The 18,269-nt window shown below is 33.4% G+C and overlaps 3 protein-coding genes across 8 annotated transcripts; all 3 read right to left on the reverse strand.

Moving 5' to 3' along the window:
• Positions 1-1,940: 1,940 nt before the first annotated feature.
• LOC129293078 (non-symbiotic hemoglobin-like) lies at positions 1,941-2,912 on the reverse strand. The gene is made up of 4 exons (XM_054930881.1): positions 2,797-2,912; positions 2,586-2,700; positions 2,352-2,468; positions 1,941-2,078 (listed from the first exon to the last, which is right to left on the reverse strand). Exons 1-4 carry the CDS (start codon positions 2,910-2,912, stop codon positions 1,941-1,943), a joined length of 486 nt encoding a protein of 161 aa, XP_054786856.1.
• Positions 2,913-4,698: 1,786 nt separating this feature from the next.
• On the reverse strand, positions 4,699-7,818 carry LOC129293232 (plastid division protein PDV2). The gene is made up of 2 exons (XM_054931067.1): positions 7,391-7,818; positions 4,699-5,517 (listed from the first exon to the last, which is right to left on the reverse strand). Exons 1-2 carry the CDS (start codon positions 7,637-7,639, stop codon positions 4,897-4,899), a joined length of 870 nt encoding a protein of 289 aa, XP_054787042.1. The 5' UTR covers positions 7,640-7,818; the 3' UTR covers positions 4,699-4,896.
• Positions 7,819-10,035: 2,217 nt separating this feature from the next.
• Positions 10,036-15,794, reverse strand: LOC129293767 (uncharacterized). Of its 6 annotated transcripts, none has more exons than XM_054931872.1 (12): positions 15,667-15,794; positions 14,852-14,981; positions 14,440-14,515; positions 14,281-14,352; positions 13,862-13,975; positions 13,349-13,765; positions 12,462-12,868; positions 11,972-12,071; positions 11,814-11,873; positions 11,630-11,716; positions 11,234-11,362; positions 10,036-11,056 (listed from the first exon to the last, which is right to left on the reverse strand). In XM_054931872.1, the coding sequence occupies exons 2-12, from the start codon at positions 14,941-14,943 to the stop codon at positions 10,754-10,756; spliced, it is 1,857 nt and encodes a 618-aa protein (XP_054787847.1). In that variant the 5' UTR covers positions 14,944-14,981; positions 15,667-15,794; the 3' UTR covers positions 10,036-10,753. The 6 variants fall into 6 exon arrangements, with proteins under 6 accessions (XP_054787847.1, XP_054787848.1, XP_054787846.1 ...); XM_054931873.1 differs by lacking the exon at positions 15,667-15,794 and adding an exon at positions 15,319-15,494; XM_054931871.1 differs by lacking the exon at positions 15,667-15,794 and adding an exon at positions 15,306-15,494.
• Positions 15,795-18,269: the final 2,475 nt, after the last annotated feature.

Raw genomic sequence — 18,269 nt, forward strand, 5'->3', positions numbered from 1 at the left:
ACTGGAGGACATTACAAGTGATGAATGACTTTTTTTTTCATCTTGTTATCAAAAGCTGATGATATTTTCTTATCTTTAAAATCAAAACAGCAATATGCTTTCCTGGTTAGCGCCTGTTAAATCGTGAGAATTTTTTCCCCCCAAAATAGCGATAAAAAAAATAAATGAAAGTAAACCGTTGATGTGCATGTGTAACCTAAGAACGCATACACATACAACATAAAATCGTGAGAATTTGTTGAGACTTGAGAGAAATTGAAAAAAAAAAAAAACAATTTCTACCAGATACTTCCTTGTGCTTCATGGCTTTCTTTGTGGCTAACTCCTTGCTTTCTTCCATTTAATAATAACATTAGACATTGGGAGAATCTTAATAAATGGCCTTTGACCAAATTTATTTACATTTAAAATTTTTAAATTTTTAAAATTTTACTGCAGTTTATAGAAATTGATTTGACATTAAATTAGATAAATGATAAAATTGCCCCTCCTTTAAATTAATATCATAATTTCTTTACTTTACTTATTCGTTACCCTTTTTTATTTGCTCATTTACTTACATAATATTATTAATTATTCTACTTAATTTATTTTTATTTTAGGTGTTTAAATCATCTTAAAATAACTTATTGATTTCTATATTGTATATTGTTGATTTACTTATGGACTATTATTAATTGCCCTACTTCATTTATTTATTATTAGACTTTCATTGGATTTTATTTTAAGAAAATAAATAAGTGAAGTAGGTAATCAACAATATTCAATAAATAAATAGATAAATGAAGTATGACAGTCTTAATATTAATTTAAATAAAGAGTAATTTTATTATTTTTTTAATAAATTTAATATCAAATTAATGCGAATGAGATTTCAAAAATTTAAAAACTTTAAATGTAATTAAATATAGTTAAAGAATTTTATTGAAATTATCCCTTAGACATTTAATTAATAGTGTAGTGTATGTCAATAAAATAATGAGGCTGGTTCGAAACTAGGTGCAGCCACCAGGATTGGACCGTTTGGTTGCGTAAGCCATGAACTCACGAATTGACGCTTTTTGTCCATTTTTATTTGATTGATTACGTTTTGTTTGACTGTTTGAAATTGCAAAATATAGGTTATTTCAGGAACGATTCACTATTTTTCTTTGTCTTCGTAAACGCTGGTCAATGCAGACAATAGAACAGAGCTTTATCAAAATTCAAAACCAAGACAATTATTAAAATAAGCTGGCTCAAGTTGGACACAGCTCTTGCATTGATCCATTTAGAACTTTACACTACCGTCCATCTCAATGTTGTTTTATGTTTGTTTTATATAATATTCTTAGGACTAAAAACCCAAATTAATCTCGTTTGATTTGGGCTGTTTATATGTATTTCAATTTAGTTTAATGAATTTGATTTTTTTCCAAAAATAAAAAGAAATTTCTCCATTTTCCCAGCTAAACTATCACATGATGCATGTGATTTTGTACAATATTCAATAAAAATTATCTAAAAATGAATAGAATTTAAAAAATAAAATACTTTAATAAAAAGAGAAAAAGTTTCATGTAAAAGTTCAATATATTTATATTATTAAAAAGTCACACGAGATATTTCAACAGAGATTATGATTGTATTAGTATAACTAAATACTTGTGTCAAATACAAGGAGCCAAAAGTAGCTTTACTAAAAGCCATCACTGACAGAAATTATATCTTTAATTTATTAACTCCAATTATTCTTAAAAGCTAAGATCCTTTCCAAACTGGTACAAAAGCAACATTAATGGCTATGTAATAAGCAGGTTTATGCAACAGAATATTGCAAACACAACGATCCCAAACACTAGCTCAATGACATGCACGCAGAAACACTGGACTGATGACGTGGCACTCCATCAAACATTTTGAGCTCCAGAGGAAAGTACTACACAAGTTGTAGAGATGATCTAAGAGGAAGGTTTCATTTCAGCTTTAATGGCAGCAACTAGATGATCATAAGCTACTCCCCATGCATTCTTCATGTCCGGCGACCACATTTCTGGTACTGCTTCTTTTATGGTTTCCACAAGTGCAAACTTTGTAACCTTAGCAACACCAAACAAGATTAGGTTATACATTAATCTAGTAGTAAAGAACTCCTAATCATTCTATATTGACGCCTGGATAAGTAGATTCTTGGGTTAGGTTAGTATAGTCTGTTTCTATCATCAACAAGATGCAAGCATAAGTGAATTCTTATATGTTTAGATTTTAGTCTACATGTCATTGGTATAAATTTCTTTATTATGTTGAAGACTTTAATAGCAATCATCTGAAAAACTTCGTCTCTACTTTAACCATGTCAACTTTTCTGATACCTCAAAATGCTCATTCACGACACCGGTTTTGAAATGGAGAGCACCTAATCTTTTCAAGGTTGAATCTCTCACTGTGACTTTACCAGCCTTTCGAAGCTGAACTGCTGATTCACACGTCTGCAATAAAATATCCGAAAAGATAATATATATATATATATCAGAAGACAACGTATAAAATCTGAATGGTGCTAAAGCTGTGATGGGTTATATATGTGAAAAACAGAGTAAGCTTACCATGACAAAGACATTCATAGCATGAGGCTTGAGCTTCGGGTTTTGTTCCAGAGGGACTTTCGAATCTCTCAAGAAGGAGAACAATTTCTGAGCCGACGGGGCAATCTCAAATATTCTGAAATAATAATTAAAAAAATAATCGTGTGATAAAAAAGGCAGAGAAAGATGAAGTCGGAATCAACAAGAGGATTCAGAAAAGGAGATTTCCTACTTCAAGAAAAGCTTGAGACCCAGCTCTGCAGAATTCTTCTTCATTACTTCCCATGACTTCACAACGAGAGCTTCTTGCTCCTGGGTGAAACAAATTGATCCCTCGGATTCGCCCATGTTGGCAAGTAATAGCAGGATTTGGTGATGTCGAGAAATTATGGTTTGGTTAGTGGGGTGAGGATTGCTGTGAGATTTATAAGGAAGAAGAAAGTGTCCCTTGAGGGTAATGGGGAGCCATTAAGCTTTGATTAGGTCCATTAATAAAAAGTTAAAACATGCCAAAATCAAAGGAACTCACATACTTTGCCAGCAACGTCGCGTCAGGGAAAAGAAGCGGTGACCCGTAAGTGGGAAATTTGAGAAGATTTTTTTTTTAATATTATTTATATATATTTATGTAGAAAAGGTGGGTTCCAAACCAGGTGCCGCTGGCGGCAAGACAAAACCAGGATCGTACCGATATGCCACGTCGGCGGATTGGATCGTTGACTCTGGGTTGCGTCAGCCAGGAAGTGGCAAATTGATGTTTCTGTCTGATTTCACCTGACCTGCTTCACTTGATGACCGTGTTCCTTTCAGAGAAATTCTTGCACGACCACACGTTGCGCCTTTCGGTCAGTTCAATAAAAAACATGCCAAATTATTTTTGATAATTTTATTTTTTGAACTTCTTTTCTTCTCTTTTCTTTTTCTATTATTATTAATAAAAAATTTATATTTATAATTATATAATATGACACATTTTTAATTAATAAACTGTAAATGACATTATGTATTTGGCCTTTGCCAAAAAAATTTTTCTTTTAAAATTAATTAATTCTCATAAAACTTTCATAGTGACTTCGTTTCATGCCTCATTTTTTAAGAATTTCAAGTGATTCTAGCAATATTTATTTGATAAATATATTTATTTAATTTATTATAATTCAATTCCTCCACCTTCCTTTACTTGATTTTTTTGGGGTGGCCAACATTTTTGAGTATTTATGTTCTTTCTTTCACTTGGACATGACTATGTGATTACATTTAATTAGATTTTAGTATTTTTCAAGTTTAAATCTTGTATTTAAGCGAACATAATATATTCTATTAAGAACGTCAATTGACTGACTTTTTCTGTCACAGTGTGCAATAAGCATGACTGTTTATGAGAATACGTCGGCAGAAGGGGAAAAGAATTATATTTAGGTCCCTCACAATACATTGTTTTCAAAAATGAATTAGACTGATCAGTTGGATTGTGTTGAGAAAACCATTTCTATGGATTGAAGTTGGGTTAGGTTAAGTCAAAATTGAGTAACTATTGAGCTAAAAAATGACTTGGAAACTAGAACAATTTTCACAAGATGGGACGGATCTAAACTTAATATAAAATGCTAAGAATTTACAAAACTTGAAAAATTCATAAATTAAACCATATTGCTTATATACATAATATACATTTAACAATATTTTTTATTTAATTTTTGTTTGATTAACTAATTAGATCATAAAAACCAAGACTAGTTGACTTTTCCAACTTAATTTCCAGTTTAGTTTGAAGACATTGTCACAAAACTAACGTGGAGGACTGGGAATAATTTTATTTACAAATTTATTTAAATTTTTATTTTAAATACTAAACGATTACTGAATCCATTACAATTTTTTTTGGCCAACGACTCCTAAATCCATATATTCTCATGCAAATTGTCATAAAAAATAAACACAATATTTGGTAAAAAAAAAAAAATCGCCACATCGTTTTTATTTTCAAGTATAAATTCAAAATCTTATAAATTATTACCACAATTTAGTTACTTTTAGTCATCATCTTTATTGATTTATCTTTTCCCCTTGGTTATCAATACGTGAGAGATACTAGGTCGACAATGACAACGGGAAAAAAAAAAAGAAAATTCACTTGAAAAAAATCTACTACCACACTAATTGACCATGAAAAATATACAACCCTTGATCTCACTTCCCTCAGACAATCAAGACCTTGCGGCTAAATATAAACCACCAAGAATCATGACAACTACATGCCACTGAACAAAGGTATGAACAACAGTAGAGTGGGAATAAATGAGAGGAGTGAAGTACAACATGAGCACTAGAGCTAACCACATCCGTAGTTTATATCTGGCTTTGCGGCAATTGCTGAAAATGGAACTTCAACTCTCTCTTTCACAACACATCGAACCTCTCCATTTTCTACAACTGGGATTCTCCCTGGCGGACATCTAGTTTTTGATCTCTCATCCTCGCTTTCCGGCTGATGAAGCAGGCCTAGAATGTTGAAGTTCGTACCTAACTTCCCCAGATTAGGTCCAAAACCAGACAAACTTAAAATGGATACCACACCAACAACAGTGAACACAGTTTTGGCTGCAGAAGTAACAAAAAATCCCAATCCTTTTCTTGCATTTTTCACCCCATCTTGAACATGATTTTGCTCTTTCTCGCTCAGACTCTTCCTTGCTTGGACCTCAGGATCAATTGGGATTAACCCGTTGCAAACAGAATTATGCATCATGGTATAGGGAGGACGGCTTGGATATGGAGGAAGAAGCAGATCATTGTTGTGCTCTACTGTTTCGCTAGCAAAGGCAGAAGCTTCTTGTATCACTTCCAGCCCCTTACCTTTATATTCCTTTAACTTATCAATTAACATTTTGCGGCTTTGCTCAATCTCAGCAAGAGCAACTTCTCTTTCGTATTGCTGCTGGTGTTGCAGAACCTGGGTATTGCAACCACAGTTAAGAGTTCTAAGTCATCAATTAAGAGTCCTAAAAACAAAGTAGAAGAGAATAATAAGGATGTTTCAACAACATGAAGATAAACCATCATTCATTCAATCATATGAACAAAGTCCACCATTATTAGACAGACAACTAATTCAAGACAACAGTTATACATCCTTGTAATGACAAGAAGCATAAAGGGCAAGACTGGAGCCATGCTAATCGTCAGTTTCAATGAGTTTCATCCGACAGGTGATGAATGAAAAATTCATTTATAATAACATGCTACAGGACTGTATCTGTGATCAAACATTAACATAAACACCAAGTTTATCTTATGCTGTCCAAAATCATCTTGACGACAAACAAGCAGTTCTGCCACCCAATTTGGTATAGCTATGGTATGGATTATCCAAAGGGATAATAAACTCTTTCTACCTAGTATAACTAGTTCAATTGTTGCTTCAAGTATATGGACACATAAATCCAGAGAGAAATAATGCGGAGCAAGCAAGTCCTTTATCATTATGGAAACAGTTTTAACACTAACACACACACACACATGATGGGAGCATCTAAAGTCTGCACAACTTTCAGGAAGATAAAAGGTCACAATTTCTGCAACTTAGACATACCAACAACGTTGTTGTTGGCATGCTAACTAAATTAAAATGGGCAACATGAGATTTTTCAATAGAGATTCTGATACATGACTGAGCCATTGTGCTGCAAAGAAAGGAGGGAGCCAAAATAGCAAAATTTGGAGAAGGATACAGGATTGAATTCCATGACCATGTAAGCACTGTAATTACACCAGCAATAAAAAAGGTTGGCGAATTTTTCTCATCTTTGCTAAAAGACGTGGAATATCATGAATTTAGACAATATCAAATATATTGCATCAATGTGAGCATCATATTTCCACTGCAATACTGTGAAGCTCAGAGATATTAATAAAGCATATATTAATCTACCCTAAAAAGATTCTTGAATGAATTTTAAGCATCACTCTATATGTAATTTCATTACAATGAAAGGCTCGAATTAGGACTTGCAGGCTCAGCTTCTCCTCCATCACTAAGTCAACAGGTTTATCATGGAGATAAATCTATTTCTAAATTGACAATATCATGACAGAGGATAATGTTTTCTTTGGAAGCAAACACTTGACAAGGCATGGCACTTCCCCCCCCCCCCCCCCAATTAACGGCACCAAGAGAATAAGATGGGATTTTATTTCTAGAACTCATGTAGCATTGGGTAATCAGTATTCCCGTGATTTGCATATTGCCATGTACTTTAATTTGTTTTTTCGGTCACAGCCATGTAATCTGGTTTAAAATAACGGCTAAGTTAGATCCTAAATTATAGGCCAGAATTCCTTATTTCTGAATGCTACTGGTACTTAATTTTCTAGAACTAGGGAAGTATACAAAATATTTCAGTAGAATGGGTAGTTTCTATTGAATGGGATCAGCAAGGTTCATAGAAGAAGCGTGGTCCCCAAGGCAGAGTACTTCAGAAATTTAGCTTTCAAGGGCAGCAGATTGCTTCAAAGGCTTTTAAGCAAAGGAAAAGCTTCGTTAGAGTTCAAGAGGGACATCCATTCCACTATATCCAGCCCTTATCCAAAGAAAAATCACAGGCCATAATCCTAACAACTAGACAGATCCTAAGACAAATAATCCGAGCTTCTGTTCTAGATAATCCTTTTCTTTACCTGTGCATCTTGAGTGGTAGAAATAATTAGTTCAGCTTATCCAACCGAGAAAAGAAACAAGAAGCATAGGAAATTAGATCGTGCAACGTCATAACATTAAAAAGAAAAGTCTCTCGCAATTAAAAAAAGGGGGGGGCTTTGAGGAAAACCTGCAAGGAAGATAACTGGTTCTCCAGGGATTCCAGCGCATCGCAGATGTTTAATAGCCTTTCCGCTTCTTCATCGTCATCGTCGTCTTCTGCGTCATTCAGTTCTTCATTCCCCTCGGGAGGTTCCGCCGATAGGAGGCCATTGGAAGGGGAGCGCAAAGTGGGGGAGGCTCTGTGGATGCAATTGCCGATCTTCAATCTAAGTTCGGTAGCTCTGGCCAACACTAACCCTATTCCCTCGCCTTCCATTTAGGGTTTATGAATTTGACCTAAAAATCACTCACTGTTTCATCGAATCATATTAATTCTCAGTTAATCGCCAAAAGACTTCTCTCCTCACTGTGTCGAGCGAATTCTAGTGATTCTGGTGATTCCCCAGCAGATAGAAAAGAAATTAGGAGCAGCAGATTCTATGTCTCTTTGTTTCACTTTCCTTGTCATCGCTTTCAATGAACAAAACAATTTGTGTTATTTGTTTTTTTTTTCACACATAATAAATGAAAAATGAAAATCACCAATTTCATCTCTTTTTTCTTTATAATTTTATTTTTAAAATAAAATATCAAAGAAAAAAAATAAAAAGAATATATATAATTCCCGTAGAAATGTTAGAATAGTGGCCCATAAGCACAATACATTATATACTTAAGAGAGAGAATAATACAAAGGGACCAAGATATGTATAAATTTATTTTGTCTCTTCTCTTATCCATATCTAAATATACAAGATGCACGCACCAATTAAATGCACAGAATTCAAATCTATTTGAGCTTGTATGTTTATTAATTTCATTTATCAAATAGCTGGATACTGCACATGTATAAATATATTATATATACACCTGTTTGACCTCTTGCATGAGATATGAATACAACTAAATATTTGATTTTTTTTTTTTGGGTCATAGTCTAAAGAAAAGAGAGAGACGCAAATGAAAATAAATAATACAAGATTTCATGGTGGTAAGCTTTCTTTAAAAAAAAATTTCAAAATACTTAGCGCTTTTTTAAAAAAATTCAAAACTAAATTAATATCAAAAGATATGATAGGAATCTTATATGTTACTGTTTGTGGACTCTACAAATATGCTATGCAGTAGAAAATAGAAAAGTTAACTGCTAATTAATAAAAGAGTTTTTTGTTTCTCAAAAACATAATTTAAAAAAAATATGTTCAACTTATCAATATAGGGTGTTTAGTACTCTTTAAACAAAACTTTTAAAATAAAATTACAACTTAACCCTTTTAATTATTAGTTTATGATTTGACTATCATTTTCATTTTATTTTTGTTTTTCTATGTCTACCTGATTTTGGTTTTGTAACAAAATTCCACAACATCAGGGGGTACCACACAAGGATTAATGACACTGATCGAAAGTAAAACATTGTAGGGGCAACTGTTTTTCAATAGTAAACGATGGATTTTACAGTTAATTAATTAAAATTAAAATTAATAATTAAAGTATTAAGGTATAAAGTACAAAGTATTAAATTTTAAAGTAGATAGATGGATAGACAGAAGTAGGTTGTGCAAAGACAAAGCCCAAGTTAAGGTTACAAAGGCCCAAGATAAAATTCCATCAGAACCAAGCCCATATGTTGTTACAAGCCTAGATCATAAAGGATTAACTCACATGTTTATTTTCCTTTTCTGCATTCTTATATTTCTTTACTGTACAGATGGCATAATATTGTTTATTCTAGGGTTACGTGCCTTATATATATATATATATGAATGAATACGCTCTGGCTACTCACGCCATTTATCCAGAAATTCTTCTTTTGTTTGTTTCCTTAATTGGTTGAAGTAAATAGATGAACTATGGCCTTTCATATCACCCTAAAATAATTTTTTTCTATTCATTTTAAATTAATTTTTAAATATTTTAAATATTATATTTACTAATATAAAAATAATAAAAAAAATTTGATATTAAATCTAAATTATCTAGAATAAATTTAGATGATATGTAAAAATTATGAAATTTTTAATATTAAATTGAATCATTCAAATTATATCTAACTTATTCAAAGCATATATAAATAGTCAACTTATAAAATTATAAAAAATTTTAATTCTAAATTAAAATTTTTAGATTAAATCTGTAGTGACCAGATTGGTAATAAAAAAAAAAGTAAGTAAAAATTTTATATTTTTTAAAATTTTTATTTTCATAAATATAAATATAAATAAAAAATTTTAAATTTGAATGATCTAGATCTCGTCATAAATGATGAGTATCATGGTTCTCATTCTTGGATGAGTATGGAAGATAGTTCAGATTTACTATCATAATTTTTTATAATTTTTATATTAATATATAATATTTAAAACATTTAAAAATTAATTAAAATGAATGGCACAGATCTTTCGAAGGGAAATAAAATTAAAAAGCCAGGATTTGGCCATGTCCTAATGAGCACTAAGTGCGAATGCACATAGATAGAAGTAGAAGGAGATAAACACATCGGGGTGGTGGTGGGATGGATGAAAGAAAACTAGGAATGAACAGCTATAATTGTGTAGACACATTTTCAATTTTGGGGATGATGTTTGGTTGCTTTTTTTTTTTTAAATAATAATTCAATAAAAGAGATGCTAACTTCCTGTGTCAATATTAAAAATTCACTTAACAAAATGATTACAGAGACTTCCAAAATTTACTTAAAGGGAACAATTTACAATTTTATGCACTCCCTCAAACTTGGAAAAGATGGGAGGCAAAGAAAACTGGAAGCATCATTACAAACTTTTCAATAATGTTCTTAAATAGACTAGGAATGACAATTGAATCATAGTCATAGGTATGCCAATCAAGCAAGACTGATGATTTACAAGCTTCACTGTTCACATATACGGCCACAAAACATTTTGGATATGTTTAGGACTTGAAGGGTAAGAGAAAAGAAGTACAGGAAAGGGAGGGATACTTATTTTCCTTCTCCTTGCTTGGGATAATTTTCTCTTCCAAAACTTTTCAAATTGGAAGAAATAGGGAGGATTTTGAAAGATTTTAAAGGTAAGGGAAATATTCTTCATCATCCTCTCCTTATTATTATAAAAAATAATTCCTAAACAAGAGATATATTGAATTCAATTTTCCCTTCCCTTTTTCTCTGTTATCTCCGGCCAAACATATCAATACGAGAGCTCGCTACCAGGCTGAGCAGTTTCACTTCAGTCATGCTTAGAGACTCGACATGTAAAAATAACTCCGGTCTTGATTCCTTTCATCAACATCAAGTCTTCTTTACCATGTCCAAGGAAGAACTTGGGATATTTTTTTTTCCATAACTAGCCTGAATTAAGATTCATCTGTCATTCCAAGCTCTAATACTAATATATACTATGACATGTGATTACCAAGCTAGCTCCTTCGAAATCAAGTAATTGAAACTGAAGTTATGAGGGATCAGCTCAACGCCTTTCCAGCTTGCCTTTGATTGAAACTCCTGAATGATTTTCCTTGGAGAATCAGGAAGGTAATTCTTGATCATATCCATCAAACTAGAAACACCAAGACGTGTGTTTTTTGCATAGAAATCAACTATCTTTGGTACGAGTATTTTCTGTTCCTTGGTCACAGCGATGGTAGACTGGATGTACTCTTCTTTCGCAGATTCAAGCTCCTCCAAGACTCTCTTGGATGTATACAAACGCACCTGAGAATGTTGCAACCAGCAGTGATTAAGAGGGATGCTGCTTCATCTAAGTAAGAATAAGCTCTACAGACAAATAGAAAATGCACCAATTAAGTGATCAAGAGCTACAAAAAGTTGCTTCTGTCTCCTTGAGTTTACGCCAAGAGAGAGAACAAATATAGATAGGCAAAAGCGTACCGCGGGATCAGAATGGCTTCCTGAACTGAGTGCAAATATCAATAAAGGTTCTGGGCGGTGTATTGCATATGCTTTTCTTGCATCTCTAACCTTAAGTTTTGCTTTTGAAGGAAACAAAATCTGCAGCCACTGCGAAGAAAAGAAAGGTGCATTATTCTCAGTTAATGTTTGCCAGAATCCTCTAGACTTCTTTGAAGTTTTTGCATGGTTTTGAGAGAAAATGACACAGAGGATAGAAGTATATATAGAATTCTTTTTCGTCCCTTTTTCCTTTTGTACTCTTCAAGAACTTCAGGGTAAATAAATCTAGAGGATTCAGACTTCATCTACTACTTTGTTTGCAATGTAAAATAATGAAAGTAAGTTTATGCGGAGGTTTCAGGTGTTCAGAGTTACTTGTCCTGGACGAGGCATTCTGCATCCCAGAATGGAGTTCTGTATAAGTTCTACGCTTACATTATGACCCCCAATGTTATATGCAGCCTGAAGACCATTGTCAACAAGTTTAATTCAGAAGGACTTCAGATCACACCAAAGGATTTTGTCAGTTTTATTGGCTGAAGATTAGGGACCAACTCACCTTAAGTACTGTAGAAATTCTTTTGGCATTATTGGCTGAAATTCCATAAACTAATAGAGCCTGTAGATGACAGACAACAATATGGTAGTTTTGTCTTCAAGACTTGGAACGAAACCTAAAATGACAATAACATTGGAGTTCCAAAACCAAATGCTTACATGCATCACTAGGGTGTTGTGCACGTTGATCCAAAAAGCTAGCTTCTCTTCATGCTCCAGGTTTCTAAGATTAACATCTTCCAACCGAGAAACAAGTGATCTGCAAGAAAGCAAGACAAAAAGGCGGATTTTCTTAGCATGTTGACATAGTTCATGAGGTGTAAATGATATGCTAATATATTTGTTGACTAATGCTAGATTCAGTTGTCCAGCTTAAACTATCAGCTAGACAAAATCCTTGAAAGATTTATAACACTAAACTAAGCATATATTAGTCTCTTGAGAGTGGATAAAGAACATCAAAATTAGATCATAATCCACTTATCAAACAATGGCTCATGATCAATCCTCAGTGCTGCATCTTAATGCTTGATGACAATGTTGATGTCTTCAAATTTCAAACTAAAGTTGTAATGGCTAGTTGCCTCGTTCAGCGAATGAATCTCTTAGGATGAAGACTTGTGGAACTTGGATCGCAAAGATCGCTCACCTAAATCTCCGTAGCATATACTCGACTTCTTTTAATTTCTCACTATCCCTGCTTAGCCTCTGAATCTTTACCATTGAGCAATAAGGTCCACTAAATTCTTTTGATCCTTTGATGCGGAAACGGCTGTTAAAGTTTAAATTGAAGGTTCGGTGCTTCTTCCTCCGAGAGGCCTGCTTGTTTCCCTGGCATTGTGAAGAAAACTCATACACTGATGATGAGAATGGAATAAAGGACGAAGCATTATCATGACCAACGAAAGGAGGGTCTGCAAGTTCGCAATATATAGCTGATATGCTCTTAACCATCTCCTCCGAAAGCCAGTTTGGTGTCTCTGGAATTATATCAGAAAAGCAATTTCCTAGATGCTCAGCGAGGGAGGTTGAACTGCAGTTATTACTCTGAGCTTGCTGATGACATATAATTTGAATAGAAACCAAATTAGAAGCACTGAATTTAAAAAGTAAGCTACAATAGTGGTCCCAAAAAGAGACCGCCACCATGAATTTAATATATCTCTTAACGTTTTAAGAAATATATATTACATATCTTGTCTGAGCATGAACTGTTGACAAAATTTAAAACATGCATAGTTGACCCAAAGATGATGATACGGAGTATATGCAATTTGAATGGGAGAATTAACAGATGAGTCCCCAAGTCAACCACTAACATTCCAAATGGGCAAATTTTGGGCCATATAGGCAACTTTGTTAGTGGAAATACAGTTGACAGATACAACTTCACTATCTATTTGATGTTCTCGGCAAAGACATTATATGATAGTGATTAACCTTTAAGGACTAAAACTGTGGCAATGGTATCTCTGAAGGACCAATAATTCAAATATAAGGAAGCAAGGATTACTCTAGCTAATTGTTGAAACTTACCTCTAGCATAGACAACGGTAGAGAATGGAAAGTGTCCAAAGCTTTGGCCTGAGAAATTTCGATGGAACAAACTGATTGCTGAGATAGGGTGGAGTGACTTCGATGAATACTTAAGTCTAAAACAGCTTCTGGTTCTAACTGTTTCTTGCATTCCTTAAGTGGAAAGCCAACTGAATTTCTGGGTGACGGGAGATTATTGCAAGGAACTGAAATCTCTTTCCCAGTGATAGTACCTTTCCTATTAACTAATGAACTTCCTTTCTTGGTGTCCGAATCTGTTTCCAATCTTCTTTCCTTGGCTGATAGAGACAAAATTTGATGATCAAATCTTTTCCGATACAGCGAGAGAAGATATTGTTCCAAGTACACTACTTCTAATTCTAACACGCCAATTTCCTTAATTAGTTCCTTGGTGGCCTAAAATTGAGAAACAAGAGGTACATGATCAAAAGAAAAATCCAGCAAAGTTGGAAGTTATTTAGAGCATCCATTTAGGTGTTCATGGGTATATACCATTGGCATCGAGTTTTCTAGTGCAGCATCTTGTGAGGAAGGCAGGTAACATGCTTTCTCTAATGCACTTCGCACCACAAATTGTTGATGCAATCGTTTTTGAAGCATTAGAATCTTCAAAGACATAAAAAACAAAGTATCAAAGAACAACAAGCCAGATGTCTGTGATAGAAAAGTATGTATAAAAATCTTTTAAAGATTCCAATTATTTTGCGTTGCAAAGCATGACTTGTGTCATGAGAAGAGAAATTTTTAAGGGCAAGGACAAGGGTTGTTAGCAAAACCTTGATGACATAACAGTTTATAGTGAAAAGAACAGATAAACGGAAAGTTAACTCTAAACCATAATAAACCATGTATTTATGAGCTTATCAGTGGCTATCTCTTATGGTGGAACTAAATCAGTTGCGAATAAGTACCTCTCGAGTCAAAGAACTCTGAAGATCGATGTTATGATATTGCCTCTTCTTGGATTCGTTGCTTTCCACAAGCTGCCTCGTTTCATTTTTTTTTTAATGGAGAAAATTAATTAATCATCGTATTAAAAAAGACAAATCTACAGCAAGTATGAGATATACCATGCTAGTGTGACAAGAACCTTCAGTCCCGTTATCCCATAATTCATCTTCCCTGACTCTTCTTTCCATAGGATCACTGTCATCCACAGTGATAAAATCTCAGGTTTATCAAGGTAAAGTGGAGCCTATAAATATGCAGTAAACAGCGAAAAGCCATCTCACAGGATAACCATTTGTGGAATGTAGATGAGGCAAGTATGGAAAATTTAACCCTCTTGTTCAAATCAAACTACTTGAGCTTAGGACCCTTCAGTAATGTATCTACTTGCAAAAAAACCACAGCGCGTGGTGTTCGTAAAAATTCCTTCTATCTTCAGTTTATTTGGTTTAAGAAGGCCACGACTTTGAAGAGAAGGTATGTAAATCAAACTCTTGAACTAAAGACACAACAGAAAATTTTCAGAGTGAAAACCTTTTAGAGCGCTTGTGACTCGTAAGTAAAATTGTCGAGTCCATGAGCTTGAATTGCTTGAATCCAGAATCGCGCCTCTTTATTTCATGCATACGGTTTTGTGTCAGAATTCGGTTTCAAATCCTCAACGCTGTCAAAGGATGCACCAAAAAATCATTAAATGCGTCATATACCACCATCAGATACTGACAAAAACGGAAGATGCATCCAAAATACATTAATTCACTGCATTACTCTGCATATTCGCTGCACAAACTACACGATCATGGAATGAGACTTCTCAAAGAGATAGAGTTTTAAAAAGCTGGAACAAGATTGGGGTATGGAAAGAAACCAAATGGGTTACAAGTTGAATCTATTTCAAACCCATACACACACCCTCTGTACTCTTTTTGAACGCGTCAGGCAAATGCTGTAATCAAAACAGAACTGCACGAACTACGAAGAGAACAACCTATGGTGCTCACAAGATTTTATTTTTGCAAAGTCGGATCTTTTGCGTTGCATTAAAAGAAGAAATTGAGGTCATAGCTTTTGAAGAATATGATATTTCAAAGTAGCACTTAGGGATAACAAAAGAAAGGAAAGGACAAGAAACAGGAAGGCAAACTGAGATATGTACAAAGCAAGGGTATTATGCTACACTGTCATCAACAATAATGCAAGCGGTCAAACACTTAACGTGCATGTATGTATAAAGGCACACCAACTTTGAAGCTTTTTTGCTGGTGAGCTTTTGCATTTGCGTAAAAAGAAGTAAATTGGTCTTGCATGAGCTTTAACTAACAGTATGTGTTAAAAGAAGAGATCTTCACCGTTTGGAATGAATGGAAGTGACAAGGTGGGTGGCAGTTCCTTCCACTCGTGCACTTGATTATTTTTCCATTCCATTCAAGAAAGCATGGGGAGCATTTTAACCTTTTACATTTGTTCACCATATACTTCGAGTCTTGAAAATCTAGTATCTGAAAAAGCCTAATCTTTTGAAATGGGTTCTTTTTCTTGACTTGACGCTCAACCACGCACGGACAAATATTGTACTCTTATCATTTTAGAAAAGACGCCGAATGTTTCCAAGGGTTGCCTGAAACTATTTTTTCTTGCTTAAAGATCTGATAGTTGTGCTCCTTCATGTATATTATTAATATTATGTCCCATAGGCCATATCAGATAATTACCAGCACTTGAACGATAATACTTAAACCTTGAAATTCTCCGACCATAGTGATGTCTTGAAATTTACGCTCCTCTTTGATCAACTTGTAAAAATTAACACTTTTATTGATAATCAAGGCGCTAGTTACATACTATCAAGTTTTGCAAAAATAACTACAAAGCCTCTTTTTGTGAATAAAAATTTAGGTGAATCAAGTTTAGATTAGATTCATCAAGATTAGAGTAAGACTTACCGTCAAAAAATATTAACTAAAGTATACAATTATAAATTTGAAGATTCCAGATCAAGTGCAATCATTAAATCAAAAGTTATAACTATTAATCAAGGTATAACTCCATTTCCTTAAGCCTTTATGAAAGGTTGCATCAATTCCAAATGCCATGGGTTGAAATGTTAAGTCTATCAAATTATAAGAGAGCTGTTAGCCAAAACTTCTCGAAAGTAAGATCAATTAATGAAATCCTCATATTAATAGTGAGATTTAAACTCTTATCTTTATAGAAATGAGTTACATTCTTATACTACTTGATTCCCCTTTTTTAGCAAATAGTAAGCCTCCGTTAGGTTGTTACCTTCAACTTCCAAAAAATGACTTTAACTTTCAAAACCATCGCTCATATTTTCTAAGGCTACACGTCCTAATGTTTTCCATGTTATAAAGATGTTTTGAATTTATTTTTTCTAGATTTGAAGAAACATGAACAGTTTTGATTGTTATTAATAATAAAAATTGTAGACTCGTGATGATATTTGTGAAGTTTATATCCCTTGGGTGAATGAACTTGGAAAAATTCCAAATGTTAAGACAAGACAAACAAAGTTCATCTACTGATTAGACTGCAAAAACTGTTTGGGAGCAACTTTTAATCACCAACTCTAAACGACTGATTATTCAATCTTGATTTTGGTGAAATTTGGTGGGAAAATGGGGCCCTGGCAGGAAGGAGAATGAAATGGTTAATGGTGATGAAAGGAAGAGGGGAAGGCGCACTTGAAGAAAAAAGCAAACCTCAAAAGGGCTGAAAGGTGATTGTCAAACGAACAGCCAATCCACATTTCTTTGACATGAAATCACTGCTTTTGGTGGGCTGTCTTTTTTGTCAACTTTCTCTCCGAAACTTGGATGCACCTAATTCTGCATGTTGGGGCTTACTCAATTTCTTCGCTCAGAGAAAAAAAAGTGGCTTGCCTTTTCTCATTGGATAAGCTGCTCCACATCAGGGGTGGAGTTCAATGAAAGAGAGTTGATAATAAGCAAGATTAAGAGATTAATTTTGTGAATAAAAAGAACAGGAAATATATCAACCCTTCGTTTGAAATGGAAAGAAAATAGAAAAGAAAACTAGAAATAAAAAGTAAACTTCTTGCTTTGGCTAGCCTCCTCTGTGAGAAAAAAGAAAAAAAAAGTAGAAATAAAAATACATTTTTCCTTTCTGACATAAAGTTTTTCTTTTAATTCTCTCTCTCTCTCTCTCTCTCTTTGTGAAAATTAGAAAAAATAAGGATAAATAAAAGTATTTTTTTCTCTATTTTTTAATTTTATCTTTTTCCTTGTTTTTTTTCTCATTCCAAACAGAAGCAACACTCTATTTTAATACAATAGTATTCAAATATGAATGAACTAAAATTTTGGTGTCCAAATTGTAGCTGAAATTATCATGAGCTAATGACAAAGCAATACACTAACTTATAAATTTTTACAGTATCTTGTAATATGGTTGGACTATATGTTTAGTTGGTATATTTGATTATTTAAATCCTTGTGTTATGATTAATTGATTAAAAGAAAAGTACTTCATTTTGAAACTAAGGATAATACAATTTAATGATGTTATTAGGTTGAATGGAAAGAACTTTACATCCTTAAAACTAAGGTGTTTAAACCAGCATTTTCTTTCCTCAATAGACGTTCATGCATTGAAAGTATAAGTGCAAACACCAAAACAAACATGCCTTAAATATTTAATTACCCCCATATGATTTAGTAAAAAGAATTACATTGAAAGAACTATTCTATTTAAGATTTATGAATGTTCAAATCAAAATTGAAAGGATGGTTTGTAGAAAAATGAAATTGTAACTTACTAATTATGACATTATGACCTCACCTCTATGTCATTATCACATATTCTCTTTTTTTTTTTGGGCTGTACTATCAATATCATCTATATTCTCTTGAAGAACAGTGCTTTTTCTGTTTTTCATTACTCACCAATGTATATATTCACTTTTATTGTAATT

The sequence above is a fragment of the Prosopis cineraria genome, unplaced genomic scaffold (genome assembly GCF_029017545.1).
Source record: "Prosopis cineraria cultivar Desert tree isolate PC_DT_omini unplaced genomic scaffold, ASM2901754v1 PC14, whole genome shotgun sequence".
Taxonomy (NCBI): Eukaryota; Viridiplantae; Streptophyta; class Magnoliopsida; order Fabales; family Fabaceae; genus Prosopis; species Prosopis cineraria.

Bases quoted from the DNA above. Each gene is read 5' to 3' on its own strand.
- LOC129293078 (XM_054930881.1), bottom strand. From the start codon at position 2,912: ATGGGCGAATCCGAGGGATCAATTTGTTTCACCCAGGAGCAAGAAGCT. The intron at 2,701-2,796 runs GTAGGAAATCTC...TTATTATTTCAG, and splicing joins GGTCTCAAGCTTTTCTTGAA to AATATTTGAGATTGCCCCGT. The intron at 2,469-2,585 runs GTAAGCTTACTC...ATTTTATTGCAG, and splicing joins CTATGAATGTCTTTGTCATG to ACGTGTGAATCAGCAGTTCA.
- LOC129293232 (XM_054931067.1), bottom strand. From the start codon at position 7,639: ATGGAAGGCGAGGGAATAGGGTTAGTGTTGGCCAGAGCTACCGAACTT. The intron at 5,518-7,390 runs GTTTTCCTCAAA...TGCAATACCCAG, and splicing joins ACCAGTTATCTTCCTTGCAG to GTTCTGCAACACCAGCAGCA.
- LOC129293767 (XM_054931872.1), bottom strand. From the start codon at position 14,943: ATGCATGAAATAAAGAGGCGCGATTCTGGATTCAAGCAATTCAAGCTC. The intron at 12,072-12,461 runs GTGAGCGATCTT...GCTTTCTTGCAG, and splicing joins TATATGCTACGGAGATTTAG to ATCACTTGTTTCTCGGTTGG. The intron at 11,363-11,629 runs GTAACTCTGAAC...TTTTCTTCGCAG, and splicing joins GAATGCCTCGTCCAGGACAA to TGGCTGCAGATTTTGTTTCC.